Below are 22,775 nucleotides of genomic sequence, written 5' to 3'. Positions count from 1 at the left end.
GGGCACGTGACGGGCACCACCTACCCTGCTGCTCCCGAGTGGCAGCTTGGGCAGCCAATGAGCGGCTGGGCCTCGGAGCGGAGCCAGTGAGAGCCGGGCTTTGGGGGGCGGGCCGCGCGGCGGTGGCGGCTGCCGGGGGCGGCGGCGGCGGCGGTGAACTGGGGAGGCGGCGGCCTGGCTTGGCCTGGCCGGGCCTGGCCTGTCAGGGCGCGGGTGGCGCGGCTCTAGCACCATGTCCCTGCAGTACGGGGCGGAGGAGGCGCCCCTCGCCGGCAGTTACGGCCCGGCGGATTCGTTCCCAAAGGACTTCGGCTACGGCGTGGAGGAGGAGGAAGAGGAGGCGGCAGCCGCGGGCGGCGGGGTTGGGGCGGGGGCCGGCGGAGGCTGTGGCCCGGGGGGTGCTGACAGTTCCAAGCCGAGGATTCTGCTCATGGGCCTTCGGCGCAGCGGCAAGTCCTCCATCCAGAAGGTGAGTGGGGTCGCGCCGCGTCCCTCCGCCCCTCCCCGGGGACTCGGGTGACCGCCGGGCGGGGGAAGCCCCCCAAGGAGGGCGGCGGCCACGGCTGGCCGGCGGGCTGTCCCACCGCACTTTTTCCTCTCCTCTGGGGAGCAGAGCCTGCGGCGCGCCCCGCGCGAGGACCCCGATCTCTGAGTCCACGCCCTAGTCAGCTGAGGCCGAGTGGGTCCCAAAGGCGAAACTGGCTGGCGGGAGGCAGGTGCCCGTGGCACCGCCCGGGACCTCCTCCTGGAACCCAGCCCCTGTGCCTTTCTCGAAACTGACCTACTCCCCAGTTCTAACTTGGAGAGCTTCACGGACTCCCTCTCCTTCCCCGTTTTTGTGTTCCACTCTTTTCAGGTGACCTGAGTTTGCGGGGCTTCCCAGGTGAGCCTCAGGGAACAGCGTCGGAGAGTTATGACAAAGCCACTGACCATTTTAATGCTTGCTCTTATTACTAACATGAAAGATACTTTGCTTTAACATTATTGGGTATTGGAGGCTATTTATTACACTTATTTTAGTGTTTTGGCTTGGCGAGGATAATTGCTGGTGATATTATCGCTGACTGTGTGTGGTTACCGAAACCTTCTGAGGCCTTAAGAATACTTGCAGACCTATGCCAGTTCATTTGCTTTCAGGACCTGTCAGGACCCAGTGGAGGGCTCTGAACTTTTTCCTACGGGAAAAATAGAGGGAAGGTCGACCTGGTCATAAAACGCCAGAAACCTACTCCTTTGCCCTTTTCACTTGGTTGCAAAGGTCTATCCAAAATAAACCTCTGTGATATTTTGTAGACATAATGTTTTTGAAAAGTCATCTTTTCCAATTTACTGGATTGCTTGCTTGCTTTTCAACTCTGTAGCAACATTTGGGTACATTTATGGTTGATTTTTAGCAAACTGACCTCAATTCTTATTACCATTACTGACTAAGCCTTCATGACTGTCTATTTTTCTCTTCCAGAAAGTAAGAGTGAAAGGCAAATTAGTTTTGTGTTACAATTGTATGGATTGTGATTGTTGTGATTCTTAACAGTTGCCTTTACCATTTATTTCTTATGGGTTTTCCCTGTCAATTCCCAGCCCTCCTCTACTGTCTTTGTTTCCTGTTCTTAAGACTGCAAGCTCATTGAGGGCAAGATTTCATTTCTGCCTATTCCTTGGAGCTTAATGTAGGCATTCCTATAAGCTTTCATAATCTTAAAGCAGATTTTTGCAGAATTAATACAATTCAATAGGAAAAAAAATCCATTGAGATGATAGATAGTGCTACTGCTAGTATTGAGTATGGTACAGAGAAAACAGCAGAGAAGTTTCAGCTTCAAAACAGGCTGAATGGAGAGTGATTTGGTGTCTTTTTTGTCAGAAGTAAAAGGTGATTACCAATAGATGCACATCATTTATGGGATCAGGTTATTTAAACTACATTAAGTCAGGGTAGACTTTTAAACTTTTGATACACAGTTGAATAGTCATAAAATTGTCTTTTCTTTTTTTTTAACAGGTGGTGTTCCATAAAATGTCACCCAACGAAACCCTCTTTTTGGAAAGTACCAACAAGATTTATAAAGATGACATTTCCAATAGCTCCTTTGTGAATTTCCAAATATGGGATTTTCCTGGGCAAATGGACTTTTTTGACCCCACTTTTGACTACGAGATGATCTTCAGGGGAACGGGAGCATTGATATATGTCATTGATGCGCAGGTAGTTAGGAGTAATTGTTTATTTCTCTTCTCTGATGGCAAAGGATGTAGAAATAAAGTAGAGTTTGTCTTCTTTGTCATGTGCTTCTTGTAGCTTATCTTTGCCAGTAGATTCTCTAGCAGTACAAGAGATGCAACTGCGGAGGTGCTTTGGGAGCAAGCATGCCGTTGTGCAAGCACAGAATACCAGATGACTAGGAGATACGGTTTATATCCTTGAGTTCTTGTTAGTGAGCAGCTTTGCACTTTTATTGTTACTAGTAGATATTGCTGTACTTTATTATTACAATAATGATTTCACTCACTGAAAAGATCTCATTAGTGCCCATAGTATTAGGAGGAATATGAGAACTGAGTTGGTAAATTTTAAAGTGAATACTTAATTGTCTAAATTGTGTTTAACCCCACAAGCATAGACAGACACGTCTCTATTCTTAAGCTTACTTTTTGTAAGCTTAAACATTAGTTAGGAGTGCTATCTGAGTGACAGATTCTGTAATGGGTGCTTTCATGTATCAGATCTAATTTATTTTTTACAGTGTGAGGTGGGTACTGTAATTCCAGTTTTATGGATGAGAAACTGAGAGTTTAAGCAACCTGCTTAAAGTCACACATCTAATAAATGGCAGAGCTGGGATTACTTTTAAAAAAGTCTATTGGGAAGAAATGTCCATTTTCTTTCTCCTTTTCTTATATTATCAGTATCAAAAATTACAGGCATCAACTTGGTAATTGAATTTTTAATCTGGAGAGATTAAAGATCTATTTAGTGGTATAAGTTAATGTACTTGAATGTTTGAATATTTATGAATAATTAGGATAATATATTTTTTGTGGTTGGGAAAAAGGTGTTTTGAGGCTTTCTTAAATCATTACTTGACTTTGTAAGATTTCTTTTTAAAAACTATTTTGTTCTGACTTACAGGATGACTACATGGAGGCTTTAACAAGACTTCACATTACTGTTTCTAAAGCCTACAAAGTTAACCCAGACATGAATTTTGAGGTTTTTATTCACAAAGTTGATGGTCTGTCTGATGATCACAAAATAGAAACACAGAGGGACATTCATCAAAGGGCCAATGATGACCTTGCAGATGCTGGGCTAGAAAAACTCCACCTTAGGTAACAACGTGTGTTTGATATGGGAACCCCCCAAAACGTGTAACTGTATTCCCATCTCTGTCATTACAAACACATAGCTTCTTGTTACCGGTATACCTTTCCCAAATCTATAATGTTTTTTTTATCTCTTCTTTGTTGAATTCAAGCATTTTGGGGAAACTGATGTTATTGAGAACTAGTTTTCCTTCTTTGAATTTTCCTGGAGGTCGAAATTGTGAAGTTTCCACTCTTGCTTTTACAAATTCATCCCAAGAGACTGGAGTCAGGCCTTTCCTTGTGGCATGAAACTGTTTTGGGACTCCCCCTCTGTTGGTTTCATCTTTTTGTTTTTATCCTTCTTAGTTCAAGGACATGCTATTGTTACATTTGCTGTAGATATCTGTAGCTTGAGTCCATATGGTATTTTTCTCAATAGGAAGAACCTTTAAAAAAGGGAATACATTCAAGTCTGGACTCTTATGTGTCTATTTAATTTTTTGAAAACATTTCATGCTTTTATGAAACTTAAGTTAGGGTTAGATGGGTTTATCCTTGAAGTCTGCTTAGGGCTGCTAAGTTTGAAGAACTGCTGATTCATAATTAAAGACCATGAAGACCTGACCCATTGTGGTGCAGTAGATAGAGCATCGACCTGGGATGCTGAGGTCCCAGGTTTGAAACCCTGAAGTCACTGGGTTGAGTGTGGGATCATCGATATGATCATTTGGTTGCTGACTTGAGCTCAGAGGTTGCTGGCTTGAAGTCCAAGGTCTCTTGCTTGATCCCAAGGCTTGAACAAGGGGTCACTGGCTCGGCTGGAGCCCCCCAGTCAAGGCACATATGAGATGCAATCAGTGAACAACTGAAGTGTCGCAAGTACTAGTTGATTCTTCTCATCTCCCTCCATTTCTGTCTGTCTTGCTAAAAAACCAAAATACAACCAAAAAAAAAACCTCCCCCCGAAAATAAAAAAATTATTATCTTTTTTTTTTTTTTTTGAGTTCTAGGTAGAACTGAGTAATAAAAAGTACTAGAGAAAAGGTTCTCTTGATAGGAACAGTTTAAAGGGGAAGCAGGGGAGAGACAATGTAGCTATTTTCTTATTCCTATTCTGTTACAATGACTTCTTTAGGCTCAGTCCAGCCCAATCCTTGCCTGAAATATTCCCTAGGGTCTCAGGCTTCAGGGCCTTTCAGTTCTAGGAAATCATACAGAAAAGTCTCATTCGTCTTTATAGTTTAGGTTAACATTTTAAAGTATAATTTATGCATTAAAAAATATTTGTAGGAGAAAGTGAAAGTGCTTTCCCATGAAATTCTTCAATCATATTTTTTGGAAATCCTCTATTAAGGATGGATTTTAAGCCATGATTGTCCTGTGTTGCACAGTGCCCCTGGGAATGCTCTAATCCTCTGCACAACGTTTATGTTCCTTTTTATGGTTTCTGCAGACTATGCCTCTCCCCGTCTTATTTATTTATTTATTTAATTTGTTTATAAGAGAGAGAGGTAGGGGGAGAGAGAGAGAGAAAAACATGATTTGTTGGTCTACTTATTTATACATTCATTGGTTTCTTTTTCTTTTTTTTTTTTTTTTTGTGTGTGTATTTTTCTGAAGCTGGAAACAGGGAGACAGTCAGACTCCCGCATGCCCCCGACCGGGATCCACCTGGCATGCCCACCAGGGGACGTCGCTATGTTGCTACCAGAGCCACTCTAGCGCCTGAGGCAGAGGCCACAGAGCCATACCCAGCGCCCAGGCCATCTTTGCTCCAATGGAGCCTTGGCTGCGGGAGGGGAAGAGAGAGACAGAGAGGAAGGAGAGGGAGAGGGGTGGAGAAGCAAATGGGCGCTTCTCCTGTGTGCCCTGGCTGGGAATCGAACCCGGGACTTCTGCACGCCAGGCCGACGCTCTACCACTGAGCCAATCAGCCAGGGCCTGGTTGTTTCTTATGTGTGTCCTGAACCAGAGATCGAACCTGCAACCTTGGAGTGTCAGGATGATGCTAAACAACTGAGCTACCAGGCCAAGACCTCACCAGTTTTATATAGGTCTCTAGACCTTGTTAACTTCAGAATTTTGCCTCAAGTTTTTAATAATTACTAGCAGGCCTACGGATGAGGCTTTATTTGATTTCTGGTTTCCAGAAGCTCAGCATACTAAAATGCCCTGTTCTTCCTGTCCCTATCCACCTCCAAGCCTCACTATCCCTGCAGTTACCTTCTCACATTGCTAACCTTTTTTTGCCTAAAGGAAACACTAAAATATTTTGTTCCTGATGCCTTTAATGGTGGATCATCTTGGCTTCACCTGTTTGGTTGCTCTCACATCTAGAGTAGAACCCCATCTTGCATAGGGTTAAGTTCTTAGGTCAGCTCATTGAAAGTAATCTCTAAATTACCTGTAAGTATATTATACAGTTCTGTGTTTCTGACTTTGTCATGGATATAACTATATAATGAAAAGTATATTCCCTAAGTGAAAAAGCAGGCAGAATTGTCCACAATTAAAATTTTTTTTTTTTAGAGGGAGAGAGAGAAAGGGGGCCAGACAGGGCTAGACAGAAAGGGAGAGAGAAGCATCAACTCATAGTTGCAGCATCTTAGTTGTTCATTGATTGCTTTCTCATATGTGGCTTTACCAGGGGACTCCAGCTGAGCCAGTCACCATCCCTTGCTCAAGCCAGCGACCTTGGGCTTCAAGCCAGTGACCTTTGGGCTCAAGCCAGCAATGATGGGGTCATGTCTGTGATCCCACGCTCAAACCTGTGGCCCAGTGCTCAAGCTGGTGAACCTGCACTCAATCCATATGAGCTTGTGCTCAAGCTGGTGGCCTCAGGGTTTTGAACCTAAGTCCTCAGCATCCCAGGCTGACGCTTTATCCACTGTACCACTGCCTGGTCAGGCACACTGTTTAAATTTTTAAAGGTGCCTCCTCCCTCCCTCATTCAAACTATCTCATTCTCATTCTCAAGTATGTCTTTTGTTAAATGAATAAATGTTACTTCTCTACTGTACATCTGTACATCATTTTAGGCCACAAGATTCCTGTTCCATTCTCTATAGGGCCCCAGCTCCCATTTAAAAAAAATTTTTCCATTGATTTGAGGGAAAAAGAGGAAGGGAAGTGGGGAGTGAAAGGGGAGAGAGGGGAAGAGAGGGGGGGAGGGAGAGAAGCATCAACTTGTTCCACTTAGTTGTTTCATTTAGTGGTGTACTCATTGATTTCTCCATATATGTGCCTTGACCAGGGGTTGAACCTGCAACCTCTGGCATGCTGGGTCGACACTTTATCCACTGAACCATTTGGCCAGGGCTCCCATCCTTCTTAACATGTTATTTGCATATATTTTAAACACCAGTTGTGTTTATATACTTACTCAAATATTTATGAGTCAGCAACAAGCAAGACAAAGTCTCTGCCCTTGTGGAGCTTACATTCTGATGAATGAGACAGCTCAAAAGCACTTATAAATTAAGTGTATAGTGTAATTTTAAGTTCTTGTCAGTGCTATGAAGAAAAATGGGGAAAAGGGGTAGAAAGCAATGGGTACAGAGGTACTATTTGAGGTGGCAGGGAGGTCAGGAATGACCTTTTGAAGAGGTGACATTTTAGTAGAGACCTGAATGAAATATTTATTTACTGAATGTCACTTGTCTCCTCTAAACACTCTTGATTTTTGTCAGTTATGAGCTTAAGAAACCACACCTTTTGGATCAAATTGGAAGTACTTAGGTGAATATTCCAAGTTTTTGCATCTGAAAATACTTTCCTGGGCACTACCTCAATTGCCTTCTGTGTGAATGCAGTGAAAGGGATGTAGAGTGACAAGCCAGGTGGGGACACTGCATCTGTCATTTTGAATTGTGGGAATGACAAGATATAAAGACTTTATTTGAATTTAGTGAAATCAAATGTTAAACTCAAAATTGTGTGTATTATAATTCTCACCAAACTTGAGATTTTTCAAATTAATCAAACTGTGTTATGTTTTTCAGCTTTTATTTGACTAGTATCTATGACCATTCAATATTTGAAGCCTTTAGTAAGGTCGTACAGAAACTCATTCCACAACTGCCAACCTTGGAAAACCTATTAAATATTTTTATATCAGTAAGTGAGCTATTTAATTCATTACAGTTTTATTTATTTTTATTGAATATATTTGTATTATCAAATTCTCCAAAAAATAACTTGAATTTGTCTGACTCAAGTTTAAAGACTGACGTACTTAAAAAATAAATAACATTAAAAACTGCTTGAGTTATTTTCTGAATTCTTTCTTTAGTACTTAACTATTTTGTCTTAAAATGAATTGATGAAACATTTCCTCATGCTTTCTTAATTTAAAAATATCTTCTTGACGTCTATTTCCTGAAAGAAGAGTAGTGACTAGAAAAGACTGGGTTTTGGGGATTTGGCTTAGTTTCTTCTCTGCTTTAATAGAGGTCACATTGAAAAATTGATCTTTTCATTTTCTTGCTACCTAATCTTAGTATCATATTTTACATTCATGTATTTTGAGGATTCAGCTAATAGAAAAGGATATTCCTCAAGTAAATTTAGTATTCAGTTGCTGTATTTTCTACACCTTACTTCTCAGGACTCAATGTGTAGTGATGTCTAGTTCTGTTGGGCTTTTGGGTTTATAAAAAACATAATTCTTTTATGTTTTGTTAATGGTCATGAAAAGCCTGTCTGGTGGCAAGGTCATTCAAATCAGAGACTGATTATTGTAACAAGAAAGGGTATTGGAACTGTAGCTTGGCTTTATTTTTGGAGGACATTTTTTGTTAATTTTTTTTTTTTTTTTTTTGATGGTGCTTTAGAAAATAATTCATTTTAAATGAAGAGGAGGAAGAAAAAAATTTAACTAATGTAATTATGCCAGTCATAGAGAAATAATTTCACTTTTATTCTTTGGATAACAAGTGCCTCTCAACCCAGTACTATTTGGTTATTTTAGTATTTATTGGGTTATATCATTAAAAATGTCCTTGGTTATTCATCAGTAACTCAAGATCTTTAAGTTGCAAATACTGATTTTTTTTAAAAACTGAACACTTCCTCGTTTTGTTTTTCCAAGAATTCAGGTATTGAAAAAGCTTTTCTCTTCGATGTGGTCAGCAAAATCTACATTGCAACAGACAGTTCTCCTGTGGACATGCAATCTTATGAACTTTGCTGTGACATGATTGATGTTGTAATTGATGTGTCTTGTATATATGGGTAAGTTATGTACATATTTATGCAGTATCTCAGGTGGAAAACTACCAGTTTGATTTGTTAGGGGGGTTAATTTCTGAGGCCTCTAGCAAGTATGGTCTGGTGGACTTGTTTGGACCGTAGTGCTTCAACATGGAGCATGTTTGTTCTATAGGTGGTCTCTTGGGTTTTACTCCTACAGGATGCATAAGAACAGTAGAAAAAGTGTGACTTGAGCCAGACTTTCTCTTGCCATTATGTAGGGGGGTTGTACTATGTCTTCTCACTTAGACACTTAGGTAGATCAAAAAATTAGATTAATTTACTTAAAATATTCTGAGTAACCGAGTGAGTACTGGTCCCTAATCTAATCTCAGGCCTTGTGGAATGTCAGAAGGACTTAAACATATAAAAATTCAAGCTGTATATCTGAGTTTCCAAAGTAGATCTCAAAAATATAAACTCTTCCTTGATATACAATCACCAAACTCTACAGAAATTTATAAAAGCCAACGAAGATATGCTTTTATATGTTATTCCAGAGGATAAGTGAAAATTTTGGAGACTTACTGGTATTTCAAAAGCCAGTAACCTCTGTTGCCTCTGATAGTCTTGATTCCCCTAATATAAATATTTTTATGTTTAAGCGAGAGAGAGAGAGAAAGAAAAAGAGACAGGAAGGGGGAGATACACATCAACTCGTTACGACACTTTTTTTTTTTTTTTTAAAGATTTTACTGATGTTACAGAGAGGAGTGGAGGAGTCGGATCAGCGAGAAACCTCAGCTCATAGTTGTTTCATCTTAGTTGCTCATTTGTTGTCTTATGTGCCTTGACCAGGCAAGCCCAGGGTTTCGAACCAGTGACCTCAGCATTCCAGGTTGATGCTTTATCCATTGTGTCACCACAGGAAATTGCAACACTTTTAGTTGTTCATTGATTGCTTCTCATATGTGCCTTGTTGGGGGTGTGACCCCTTACTCAAGCCAGTGACTTGGGATCATGGTGAGGATCCCAAACGCAAGCTGGTGAGCCTGCGCTCAAGCTGGATGAACATGTGCTCAAGCTGATGACCTTGGGGTTTTAAGCCTGGAACCTCAGCATCCCAGGTCTATGCTATATCCACTACACCACCACTGATCAGGCACAGTGGTTCCACTTGGTGTGCTGTGAGAATTTTTAAAAACATGCAGTACTCGATACTTTAGTCAGGGGCACTGACCTCTTTTCCCTTAGACTGTCAGGTAAAATGCATGACAACATGCCTGCCCAGGCAGTGACACAGTGGATAGAGTGTCAGCCTGGGATACAGAGGACCTAGGTTTGAAACTCCAAGGTCACCAGCTTGAGTATGGGCTCATCCAACTTGAGCATTGATTCATTAGCTTGAATGTGGGGTTGCCCACTTGATCGTGGGATCATGGACATGACCACATGGTCACTGGCTTGAGCCCAGAGGTCGCTGGCTTGAAGCCCAAGGTCGCTGGCTTGAGCCCAAGATCACTGGCTCAGTTGAAACTGCCACCCCACCCCTATCAAGGGGCATATGAGAAAGCAATCAATGAACCATTAAGGTGTCGCAATGAAGAATTGATTATTCTCATCTCTCTCCCTTCCTGTCTGTTCCTGTTTGTCCCTCTCTCTGCCTCTGTTTCTCTCTGGCCAGGAAAAAAAAAAGACAGCCCCACAATAGTTGTTTGGTGTGAATGAATCAAAATTATACCTATTTTTTTGTCAGATTGGCAAAAAATATATTTTTGTGTGTCCTGCCAAATTTTAGTAATTAGTTTATGTATGCAATGAGATGAAAAAGGTTGAAAATCGCTGCTCTAATGTGTTAACGTCAGTACTTCAAAGGCACTTTCTGATGCTTTAAGATTGCCTTTGCTTTCTGATACCTGTGTCTTTTATCTGTTGTTCTCTGCTTCACCTACCCTCTAAACCCCTCATTCATTTCTCTGTTCCTACCCTTCACTTGGTCTTTCTAATTTTTTTTTTTTTTTTTTTTTTTTTTGTGTGTGCATTTTTCTGAAGCTGGAAACAGGGAGAGACAGACAGACTCCCGCATGCGCCCGACCGGGATCCACCCGGCACGCCCACCAGGGGCGACGCTCTGCCCACCAGGGGCCGATGCTCTGCCCATCCTGGGCATCGCCATGTTGCGACCAGAGCCACTCTAGCGCCTGAGGCAGAGGCCACAGAGCCATCCCCAGCGCCCGGGCCATCTTTGCTCCAATGGAGCCTTGGCTGCGGGAGGGGAAGAGAGAGACAGAGAGGAAAGCACGGCGGAGGGGTGGAGAAGCAAATGGGCGCTTCTCCTGTGTGCTCTGCCCGGGAATCGAACCCGGGTCCTCCGCACGCTAGGCCGACGCTCTACCGCTGAGCCAACCAGCCAGGGCTGGTCTTTCTAATTTTTGAGTGTCTTTTTTCAGCTGCCTTTGACTTGGAGATTGCATCTGTCTCACCTGTTCTGTACTTGTCTATTCCTTGCTTCCATTTTTATTTTTCACTTTTGTGATTACTTGCTCTCTTTTGTTTTGATTCTTTCCATAATGAAAATGAGATATTTGTTTATATTCAGTAAAGTTTCATATTTTCATTTCTAATTTTAAAAGTGGATAAATAAAGCATTTGTTTTTGCTTTAAATCAAATCAAAATTTTTTGAGAGAGAGAGGGAGAGATAGAGATACAGGAAGGGAGAGAGATGAGAAGCATCAGCTTGTAGTTGTGGCACTTTAGTTGTTTATTGATTGCTTTTCATACATGCCTTCATAGGGATGGGGCAGGCTCCAGCCGAGCCAGTGATCCCTTGCTCAAGCCAGCAAGCTTGGGCTTCAAGCCAGCGACCTTGAGGCTTAAGCCAGCAACCTTGGGCTTCAAGCCAGCAGCCATGGTATCATGTCAATGATCCCATGCAATACCAGACTATTTAGTTAGGGGCACTGATCTCTTTTCCCTTAGACTCTTAAAAAAAATGCCAACAATAGCAGTTTGGTGTGACCGAATCAAAATTATGCCAATTTTTTTTTTGTCAGATCAGCAAAAAATATTATACTTTTTTTTTGGGCCACAGAATTTTACTAATTAGTTTATGTTGCTATGAAATGAAAAGGTTGAACATGTCAGTGATCCCATGTTCAAGCTGGCAACCACATGCTTAAGCTGGTGAGGCTGTGCTCAAGCCAGATGGGCCCACACTCAAGCTGGTGACTTTGGGGTTTCGAACCTGGGTCCTCAACATCCTTGGCCAACGCCCTATCCACTATGCTACCATCGGTCAGGCCACATCAAAATTTTATAAACCAATTTTTTATAATTAAAAATATCACAAGTAGTTGAAAAGTTTATTTTCAGTAGAAGGTACATTGTAAAATATATTATAAAGTACATTATGAAAGAAATATATCCATTATCTCATTGTTCTTAACACAATCAATGCATGCCCTTCGGTGTGCTTTATTATAGTTTAATTTGCTTCTTACTGGACTGTTGATTTACATTTTGAAGGGGGACTTCATTCAACAATTCTAGAATGACTATTCTAGTTTAATCAATGAAAGTTTTCAGATCCTGTAAGGCTTACTTTGCAGGCATCAGGATTTCACATTATCTTTGATAGACTGTTTAGTTATTTTCTTACTCTCTTTTCACTAATGGCAGTTTTCATATTTGGGGTCCTTCTTTATTTGCAGCTGTGTAAGTAAGATTAGCAGGAGGGAAGTTTTGAGGCTGCTGTATTCTGTGCATTTTAGCTAACAAGATGAAGGTGTGAACACCGGATGCTCCGTCAGGGTCTGGCAATACCGAAACGAGGATTCCTGTGCCGAATAGCTAAGCCAATAGCAGTCTTTCTCCAGAGACATTTGGGAAACTGGGTGGAAAGATGTGTCATTGTGCAAATGAAATGTGACAAAAAACCGTAGTTGGGAACTCTGTAATGAATAGTACTTTGTTTTAAAACAGGTTAAAGGAAGATGGCAGTGGAAGTGCTTATGACAAAGAGTCTATGGCAATTATCAAGCTGAATAATACAACTGTCCTTTATTTAAAGGAGGTGACTAAATTTTTGGCACTTGTCTGCATTCTTAGGGAAGAAAGTTTTGAACGAAAAGGTAATGGAATTTTGAAATGTTTTTTTTATGTTAAGTTCTCTTGTCATAATTTCTTAGGTTCTTGAAAATAAGAAAATAATACAGTATTGCCATGTTAGACCAGTGATTTTTCAACCGGTGTGCTGCAAGAATTTTGAAAACATGCAATACCAGACTATTTAGTTAGGGGCACTGATCTCTTTTCCCTTAGACTGTCAAATAAAAAAAGGACAACAGCCAACACAGCAGTAGCAAAAAGTATAATACATTTTTTGGGCCACAGAATTTTAGTAATTAGTTTATGTGTGCTATGAGATGAAAAAGATTGAAAATTGTTGTGTTAGATGATTAAAAGCTCAAACTACTTTTGTACCTGCCCTGCCCTCCCTTGCCCTTCTTTTCCTTAGTCAGAGTTACTCCTTCCTTTTGATCTCCTATTTTAAATCAAGTTTTTTTATTCCAGCTGCTGTTATTTCAGACCTTTTCATTACCTAGCGGCCCGCCACCGTTTGGACCTATTTACTGAGATTATTCTCTCAGAGGTTTCCTTCTTGCTGCATGCAGTGGCCTTTCCTCTCTCTGTGGCCTTCTTCAGCCTTATGAAGCATGTGACCTTGTCAGTCTCTCTTTCCTTGAAGCTTCTCTCTTTGCTTTCCTAAAGCTGAACCCTCTGGGTTATTTTATGAATTTGTTTCTCTGACCACTTCTCCTTGTTCTTCTGACCACTTTTCTTGGTTCTGAGTATTCTTCAGAGTCCAGTCTTTCTGCTCAGTCCTAATTCAGCAGGTCAGCTCATCCAAGTCATGGCTTCAGGTAATCTCTATGTGGTTCACTGAAAAATCACATCTGCAGCTCTGGCTTGGGCCCATATTCCTGTCTCATGCTTAAAGCTACACTTTAATCTTGCTCATGGTGTCAAACGTTGATGAACATTTCCCCTTTTGTTTCATGGCCCTCCTGGCCACCCTACTTCTGTTATTAGTCATGACATTTTTTGGTGTCTGAGCTTAGCCTGTTTTGTAGTCGGGTAATCCCATAGTGGCTGGTGTTGCTGAAGGGGCTCTTGCAGTTAAGAGGCAGTGTTCTCCTTTTCTACCCCATTCCTGTGTTGCTTGCATTGAATTTTCACGTTTCTTGGAACTGTTTCTTGGGTTTCCTTTTTCTTTCCACTGTCAGAGACTCCAATATAGGTCCTCACCCCTCCAGGCTTGTGGTGCTAGAGCAATTTCCCGCTTGAGGTTATGCGTTCAGCATAATACAGGGGTGGGCAAAAGTAGGTCTCCAGTTGTGAGCATGAAATAGTTTATTCTTGTATTATTTATTAATTGTATTATTTTCATATAAACAACTATAAACCTATTTTTGCCCACCACATGTGTATATATGTATATACATACATATATATGTGTATGTACACTGCTCACAAAAATTAGGGGATCAGGGAATGTGCAGATACTCTAGTACTTTCAGCCTTTTGTATAGTGCATTTTCACCAATGAAATAAAAGTTGGTTTTGCATCTCATTTGCATAATTAAACAACTTTCTTTGATTTACTGTTTGCTTTTCTGATATTCTTGTTTAATAAAAATCAAATACTTTTTTTATTGATTCATATTCATTTTGAAATATCCAAATATCCTCTAATTTTTGTGAGCAGTATATATAAAAGGCTTGGCATGTATTATCTTTTATTACAAAGGAAGACCAGAGTTCAGAAAATTACTTGTATCATGTTATTTAACTACTTATGAATCTATAGTAGCTCTCTATTCACTGCAACAAGTCCCTGCTCTGCACCTAAGATTTTAGTGTTAATTGTAAATGATTAATATTATTTTATTGTTATGTATTAATGAATTATTTTAGATATGTAGAACTTTTTTGGGCAGAACAAAAATGTTTGTATTTTTTTGAGCTTAAGAACTAAATCATGTAAATACATATATGTCCTCTGTGTCTTCTGTGTGTTTCTCAATTGAAAACCCTTCCTTTGTGCTTGTAGTGTTTTATTTTCCCCACTCATGATTTATTCTTTTACTTCACATCTATTTATAACAGTGTATGGAATTGAATATCTTTGTATAAATGATGTAAAAATGTAAGTAGTCTCTTCTGCAACTTGCTTGAGCTCAACATTCAAGATTGTTTTTAAGATGTATCCAGGCCCTGGCCGGTTGGGTCAGTGGTAGAGCATCAGCCTGGTATGTGGAAGTCCTGGGTTCGATATCTGACCAAGGCACACAGGAGAAGTGCCCATCTGCTTCTCCACCTCTTCCCCTCTCCTTCCTCTCTGTCTCTCTCTTCCCCTCCCGCAGCCAAGGCTCCATTGGAGCCAAGTTGGCCTGGGTGCTGAGGATGGCTCCATGGCCTCTGCCCCAGGTGCTATAATGGCTTTGTTCGCATTGGAGCAACAGCCCAGATGGGCAGTGCATTGCCCCCTAGTGGGCATGCCGGGTGGATCCCGGTCGGGTGCATGTGGGAGTCTGTCTGTCTGCCTCCCCGTTTCTCACTTCAGGGGGAAAAAAAAAGATGTATCCATATTAGTAACATACAGCTCTATAGTTCATTAATGTTCACTGCCACACCATATTTTATGGGTTGAATATACCACTATTTATTTTCTTGTAGCTGAACATTTAGATTATTATTATTTTTAAATATTTTATTTTAGAAAGAGAGGAGAGAGGGAGACATGGTGAAGGAGTGGGAAGCATTAATTCATAGTTGCTGCTCCTATATGTGCCATGACAGGGCAAGCCTGGGGTCCTGCATTCCAGGTCGACGCTTTACCCCTGTGCCACCACAGGTCAGGCTAGATTATTTTTAAGATTAAAGATAGTTTTGCAACAAATGCTTATGAACAAATTTGTCTTTGCTCATGTGGAGAATTTCTCTAGAGTATGTATTTAGAAGTGGAATTTATAGAGGACATAACATTTTCTTTATTAGACATTGCTCTCCAAAGCGGCTTTACCGTTTTCACCCCTGACAGTACTGTGTAGGAGTTCTATGTCACTTTATGTCCTTAATAGTGCTTCATATTGTTAGACTGTTTAGTTACTGTCAATCTGGTAGATGTGAAATGGTATCTCATTTGGTTATAATCTTTACTTCTTTTAGTAGTGAGGGCAGGCAATTTTTTATGCCTGATCAGGTTTCTTTGGTAATTTACCTTTTTTTATTTCTTTGCTTTTATGTACTGTATCTTTTTGTACTTAAGAGTTCCTTATTTTTCTTCATTCTAATGTTTAAAAATTTTAAAGAACTTTTGTTAGGGAAATTTTCATATATACACAAAAGTAGACGAGCACAGTGACTCTTCATGTACTCTTCTCCCTGCTTTAGTAATCGTCAGTATAGGGTCAGTCTTGTTTTTTGTATGTCCTTTTCCCAAGTAAATTATTAGTTTTTTGCTCCTTTGTTGTAAAAGCTGTCAACAGGTAAAAAAAATAGTAGAGAAAATAATGTAATGAACCCTTTTTAATCTGTCACCCCAATTCAACATTATCAAAATTATAATCAATCTTACTTTTTCTCTATACCTCTTTCCCTGCTAGATTATTTTGAATCAAATTTCTGACATCAAATCACTTTGTATTGATTTCAGCAGGTATCTCAAAGAGATAGTAGTCTCTTTAAACTTAACAGTGTTACTATTAATACATGTAAACAAATGAATGATTTCATACTATCAAATATTGGGAACTTTTTCAGTTGGCTCTAGCCTACTTATTTAGACTTGAGACCCTGCACTTCCAAGAATTCTCTGCTCCTCTCTCCAGTCTGACTAGTTTCTTTCCCGTCTTCCGCCTATGTTGTGCTCTCATTGCCAGCTCCCTGCTGTTTCTTATCATGTTACATCTCTTTTTTGCCTGATGAAATCTTGCCTATTTCCCCAAAGTTCTGCTTCATCTCTGAGGTTTCATTGGCTGCTTTGCCCTGCACTTTGTTTTGCCTCCTTTGGACTTCTTTGTAGTCCAGATTGCTTTGGTTTGCTTCTTTTTTTTAAATTTACTTATTATTAATTATTATTATTATTAAGTGAGAGGCGGGAAGTCAGAGAGACAGACTCCCACATGTGCCCTGACCCAGCAAGCCCCCTGTGGTGGGTGCTCTGCCCATCTGAGGCTGATGCTCCGTTGCTCAGCAAGCGAGCTATTTTAGCGCCTGAAGCAAGGCCATGGAGCCATCCTCAGTGCCTAGGACCAACTTGCTTGAATGAGCCATGGCTGTGGGAGGGGCAAAGGCGAGAGGTAGAGAGAGAAGGGGGAGGGTGAAGAAGCAGATGGGCGCTTCTCCAGTGTATTCTGACTGGGAATTGAACCAGGGACTTCAACAAGCTGGGTTGATGCTCTATTGTTGAGCTAACTGGCCAGGGCTATGATTTGTTTCTTGTGCATTGTCTTTCTGTCTCAGTATCCTCGAGGACATAAGTGCTTTTCTTTCTGTTCTGACGTCTTTAGCACTGGCTTCTAGTGTCAAGGTCACCTCTTGGTCCGGAATAGCTCCAGGAGCTCCAGACATCCATATTCCAGTCATTAAGGAGGAACAGGGGAGAGGGGAAAATAACATCCTCTTTCTTTTTGAGGAGACGATGTGGAAGTCCCACGCACTTGCACTCACCCCAGTGGCCAGGTATAACTACAAGGAAGGCTAGGGAATGTAATGCTCATCTATAGTTGGGGTTCTTTTTCTGAGGAAAAGGGGAAATGGATATTTAGTGCACAGCTAGCCATTTCTGTCATAAAATAGAACTCTTGGGTTGATCAGAATCTTAATTTGGAAGCCAGTTCATGAAGCAGGTGAAGATGGAGCTGCCTTGCCTGGGGAGGGGGTACGGGCTGCCTGAGGCTCTACCTGCTGGGCCTCTCTGGTGACTCCCAAATCCCAGGGCTCTACTGAACAGTTTGCCAAACTATTATTCTAGCTGTTTCCTTCAGTTCTTCATTGACTGTCCCACAGATATGTAAAAGGAAAAAATAATTCCAAAAGTATTTTACACTCATTTTAGATTTTATTGTGAAGTTTTTTAGCAAATTTACCTTCTAATTCATTTGTTTAACCTGTGTACTCCTTGGCCTCAGCAGTAATCAGTGTTAACAAGTTTGGGCAGATGCTTTGTTTTCAGTGTAGAGAATTCTTCAGTTAGGATGTATGTTTTTAAATACATACAATTTTTTTTTTCTGTCACCAAATGTTTCCTAGTAGATAATTGTATAGTTTACAATCAGGAAGACTGATCTTCTTTTTTTCTCTTGCAGGTTTAATAGACTACAACTTCCACTGTTTCCGAAAAGCTATTCATGAGGTTTTTGAAGTGGGTGTGACTTCTCACAGGGGCTGTGGTCACCAGCCCAGTGCCCCCAGCCTGAAAGCATTGGCACACAACGGCACACCGCGAAATGCCATCTAGCCTGAATTCCAGTGGTTGGGGCTCTGTGCTGGCTTTTCCTCTTCACTCCTGGGTCAGATGCCACGTGCTACAGGACATGGGAGTTGCCACTTGTGGGAATCTGGTGCCTGTCCCACTAGATATGAGGGGTAGAGTTTCTCATTTGGATGAAAACCCTTCAACCAGTGGTCTACAAGTGAAGTTACTATTTCTTCTTTTTTAAAAATGGCAAAAAAGAATTTTAGAGACCATAGAACTCAAGTGTGTGTTTCTCCTTTCCAGGGTTCTACTTTAAGTAGTTGGGATATTTTGGACCTGGAGGTAACAAACACCACTTACCCATCCTTTCCAGGGACTGTTGCCATCATCTACCAGTCGAAAATAATAGAACTGAGTTTTTATACGCTTCACTTAGGTTTTCATTTGAGTAGTTTCTAAAAATGCTGCCTTGCTTAAGTTCTAACACTGCCTCTCAGATTTCAATTTTGGACATTGTGTACCTAAGACCTTCTAAATGCATTTGCTTGCTAACTCCGAAGACTCGTGGTCTGACTGCAGCAAAGGACATTCCTATATTTGTAACAGAAGAAATGAGAAAATTTTATGTTGCATCAGGTCAAGGGCAAAGTTCAACAATGGAAGTATGGAGGAAAAAAATTTTAAAACAAGAAAATTTTGCACCTGTGTTTTGGGTACAAGATATCTGGGTTCTTTCTCCTGCATAAAATAAATGATCATGAGCAATGTAGAAAAGGGAATTTTAAAAATTTATTTTTCCCACAATCTCTTGGGGAAGGAATTCGTTATGTCATTGAAATGCTGAACTCATTTTTCTTTAAACTTGATACCAGCAGCTACATATCTTTTATTCTTAGTGATCTAAATTCTTTAAGTATGGCTGTTTTGTTGACCATGAATGACCCTAAGGCACGGGTGGACTGTCCCCTGGGAGTGAGAGAGAGCACATGGCTCCAACATATGTCGTTCAACGTACTTCCTCTCCAGTATTCTGACACCAAGTGTCACTGTGGTACTTCCTTCCCTAGCATATTAATTCATAATTGTTTCTTTTTGTTGTTGGTTGATACCCTTTCTGTTGACATTGCACATTATTTTTACTCCACAAACCCAGTAGTCATGTATTCCAAAGTCACTGGACCACTTGAGTACATAAGTGCCACTGTTTAATGAAATACATGTATGCAGGTCTGTAAATCTAACAGTGTGACTTGGAGTGCTGCTTGCAGATGACTGACTGCTGCGTATTTACATGGACCATGGTAATATTCAAAAGAAAAATGCTTTTATATTTATAGATTATTTCATTGAACTATATAAAATGGGTATCAATAAATGTATTTACACCAAAATCAGGTGTGTTGTGTTTTTTTGTTTTTTTTTTAAATTTGCCTAAGATATGAGAGGGTGAGGTGGTAGAGCACTGGGTTGTCCCGCTCTCATCTCATCATGCATTTCCTTTCTCTTGCCTTTTGTGGTTAACATGCCTATGTTTGGGGACTTCAGGTTCTCCCCTGATAACAAGAGTTTCATGCCTTGTGTCCACACATCTTTGTTGAGGTGTTTTCAGCTTAGGATAGGAGGGCTAGGCCCAGGTGAAAATCATTTTTTGGTTATGGTGTTCCATACTAACACCTCACCCATGCTGGGGAATATCTAGGGCCTGCATAATTAATGTATTATATCCAACCTAGGAAGGAGGTGAACTAAGTAGAAAACCATGTAAAAATTTTTTACTGATTCCAGCTTGTGATTCATTTCCTCCTATTATACTCATTGACCTTAAGTGTCAGTTAAATCGGTGTTTATCTTATATAGATGCTTACATAGTTAGGTTGGGTCTAAACTGATTGGAGTAAAAAGTATGCATTAGCTTATAGAAGGGAGAAGGGAGGGAGGTTGAAAGTTACTTTCATTGGGCTACTGTAGAAGTTCAGTTTTAAAACTGAAATAGAAATAATGGAAACAGATTGACAAAAAAGAGTATTATCAAATCCTGTATCCTTTTTCAAATTATGGAACTTAAAGCCAGAGGATTAAACAGCCTTGCCTAGGGTTATAGATGATGTGAGCATGTAACCTAAGCTCCAGACCAGGATGCTGTTAGAGTGATGCCAGCACATAGGTGTAAACTGTGCTGTCCTGTACACCAGGGGTGGCCAGCCTTGTCATATATGTGTCTAGTTGGCCAGATGGGGCCTGTGCTCAGATTTGGCAGCCTGATGCTGGCTACCTTTACCTTTAGCCTCAGGCTTTCATTGGTTAAATCAAGGTAATGCCTCTAGATCAGTGGTAGTCAACCTGGTCCCTACCGCCCACTAGTGGGCATTCCCGCTTTCATGGTGGGTGGTAGCGGAGCAACCAAAGTATAAATAAAAAGATAGATTGAAGTAAGTTGTTTTATAAAGATTTATTCTGCCAAACTTAGCGAAAATCCGACATAAAGTACTTAGTATTATATGCTTTAACTTGCTGTAACTCTGCTTTATAAATTTTATAAAGTAAAGTTACTTCCCCACTTTATAAATCACCATTACTGTGGAACCGGTGGGCAGTTAGAAAATTTTACTACTAACAGATACAAAAGTGGGCGGTAGGTATAAAAAGGTTGACTACCCCTGCTCTAGATGATTATAACATGGCACATAGGTGCCCAAGAAATATTTCTCACTACTATGGGAAATTATAAATGCAAGGAGTGAGTAAACAAACAAAAAATGGTGAAATAGAATTAAAGTGAATGAGGAAAGGAGACAACTCAGAAGGGAAATGGAGGAATCCTTAAACTGTTAAGAGAGATTTGCCTGATAGGTTATGTATCCAGATGAATGCTTATCTGTCCTAGGCTACCTCAGAGAGAGAGATGGGACAAATATGGCCCTGGCCTGGTACTCGGTTAGAGCGTCATCCTGATAAGCCAAGGTTGCAGGTTTGATTCCCAGTCTGGGCACATACAAGAATCAACCAAGCAATGCATAAATAAGGAACAATAAACCAATGTTTTTCTCTCCCTCTCTAATTAATTGAAGAAAAAAAAACAAAACCCCTTTAAAATCTTTTGCAAGAAGCTGTTTCAGCTGTTTCACACTCCACAGCCTCTCCTATTCACACACATTCATTATACGTGCATACACATGTATGTATATATACAGACATATATAATGTCCCAATATGGAATGCTCAAGGTATTCAGGAGTTGTGCTGGTTTACCGTCTAAATTTTGAGTTCTGTCCTTATACAGAGAAGCAAGTAATTTTAAAGATAAAATTCTGATAGTTACAAACTTTGGGGAAAGCAATGTGTGATTTGTGGACTTTGTTATGGTTTTCTATTTGTCCTGTTTTGTTTTGCTAATGTGGAAAGCTCTCCCAATTATATCCAAAAGAAATGAGTGAATATCATTATTGTTTTCCATCTAAGTAAAGTAACTTTAAACTCTCCTTGTACCTTCACCTCCAGAGACCCTGAAGAAAGTCTTTTCAGGGAAGTAGGCAGCAAGCAATTGGGCATAGCCAAGTATATTTCTGCTAATAGGATCTTCCCTGAACTTCTCCTGCAGAGTTGGGGTACTGTGGACATAAAGAGCAGAAGGGATCAGTGATTTTAGGTGGTGTATGTGTATTACCTTACGTAGCCTTCACAATACAGGGGGTCCTTGGGTTACAACAGTCTCCACATACGACACTTCAAGTTTACAATGCTCACTCTCATAAAATTTAAAAAAATTGAGCCGTGTGAGCATTTCGGCTTATGCCATTAGTGTTGGTCTTATGGACTATGTGGGCGAACTAGTTTGGTTGGAATAGCAGAAGAATGTGTAGTAACATGGTACAAGAGTGAGGAAGTTGGCATCCTCCAGTACGCTTACCTACGCCATTTTGGGCTGTTAAAAGCGCAAGTGTTCCATTTGTGTTAGGCTAGGGTGTGTTTCGAGTTCCACCAAATTGCAGGTTACATCACTGTCGGAGGAACAGAACTGTGTCGTAACCCGTGTACCTCCCCCATACCTTACCAACTAGGTAGGTGTATGTACCTGTTTTGCAGATGAGGAAACAGTCTGAGAGAGGCTCAATCGTTGGGTGGAAGAGTTAGAACTGGAATCGATGCAGTTTGATTCTAGAACCTGAATCCTTAAACTGCTACTTGATCTTGCTTCCCGAGTAGGGCGGGAGGGTTTGCTCGTGGGATATTTTGCAGAAAACAAATTTGATAGTTAAAATTTGAAAAGAGCATTCTGTAGTCTCTTCTTAGAGATTTACTGTATACAGTAAAATATTAAAGGTTCTGCAATATTTGAGAAGACCTGCAACAGAATATTTATGTTCCATGCTCTTAAGTTTATGTGACCCTTTATTAAATGCCTATTCAAGCAGTATATAGTAAGTATCTGAAGGACACTTTGCTGAAATTTTTCTGATGGGTTCAGCAGTATGGTTTTTATTCCATTTTTCTAAGTGTCTTAACATAGTCTTTAGTGAACTGGTTATAAAATGCATATTTTGACAATTGAGCTTAGCAGTTCATGTTGTTCCTTGAGCCTGGCATTCACTTCCCTTGGCCTGTGGAAATTATATCATCCCACTAAGCTCAGCGTAAATGCCACATCATTTACAAAAGCCTTCTGATTGCTTCCTTCTCTCCCTCTACTCCCCTGCTCCCCAAACCTTGCCATGGGTAGGTCTGTTGTCTGCTCAGGACCTGTCTTCATAGGTAATGATGGGGGAACCATATTTGGCTACTCTGCAACATTTCCTTAAA

General features: G+C 40.6%; 1 protein-coding gene across 1 annotated transcript; it reads left to right on the top strand.

The window, feature by feature from the left end:
- Positions 1 to 105: 105 nt before the first annotated feature.
- Positions 106 to 18,832, top strand: RRAGC (Ras related GTP binding C). Its single transcript, XM_066375931.1, has 7 exons — positions 106 to 469; positions 2,003 to 2,206; positions 3,131 to 3,330; positions 7,308 to 7,422; positions 8,396 to 8,538; positions 12,479 to 12,627; positions 17,869 to 18,832. The coding sequence occupies exons 1-7, from the start codon at positions 233 to 235 to the stop codon at positions 18,018 to 18,020; spliced, it is 1,200 nt and encodes a 399-aa protein (XP_066232028.1). The 5' UTR covers positions 106 to 232; the 3' UTR covers positions 18,021 to 18,832.
- Positions 18,833 to 22,775: the final 3,943 nt, after the last annotated feature.

The sequence above is a fragment of the Saccopteryx leptura genome, chromosome 3 (assembly GCF_036850995.1).
Source record: "Saccopteryx leptura isolate mSacLep1 chromosome 3, mSacLep1_pri_phased_curated, whole genome shotgun sequence".
Taxonomy (NCBI): Eukaryota; Metazoa; Chordata; class Mammalia; order Chiroptera; family Emballonuridae; genus Saccopteryx; species Saccopteryx leptura.
The sequence above is the reverse complement of the archived record's forward strand: the minus strand, read 5'-3'. Positions and strand labels throughout refer to the sequence as shown.

Bases quoted from the DNA above. Each gene is read 5' to 3' on its own strand.
- RRAGC (XM_066375931.1), top strand. From the start codon at position 233: ATGTCCCTGCAGTACGGGGCGGAGGAGGCGCCCCTCGCCGGCAGTTAC. The intron at 3,331-7,307 runs GTAACAACGTGT...TATGTTTTTCAG, and splicing joins CTAGAAAAACTCCACCTTAG to CTTTTATTTGACTAGTATCT. The intron at 8,539-12,478 runs GTAAGTTATGTA...GTTTTAAAACAG, and splicing joins GATGTGTCTTGTATATATGG to GTTAAAGGAAGATGGCAGTG.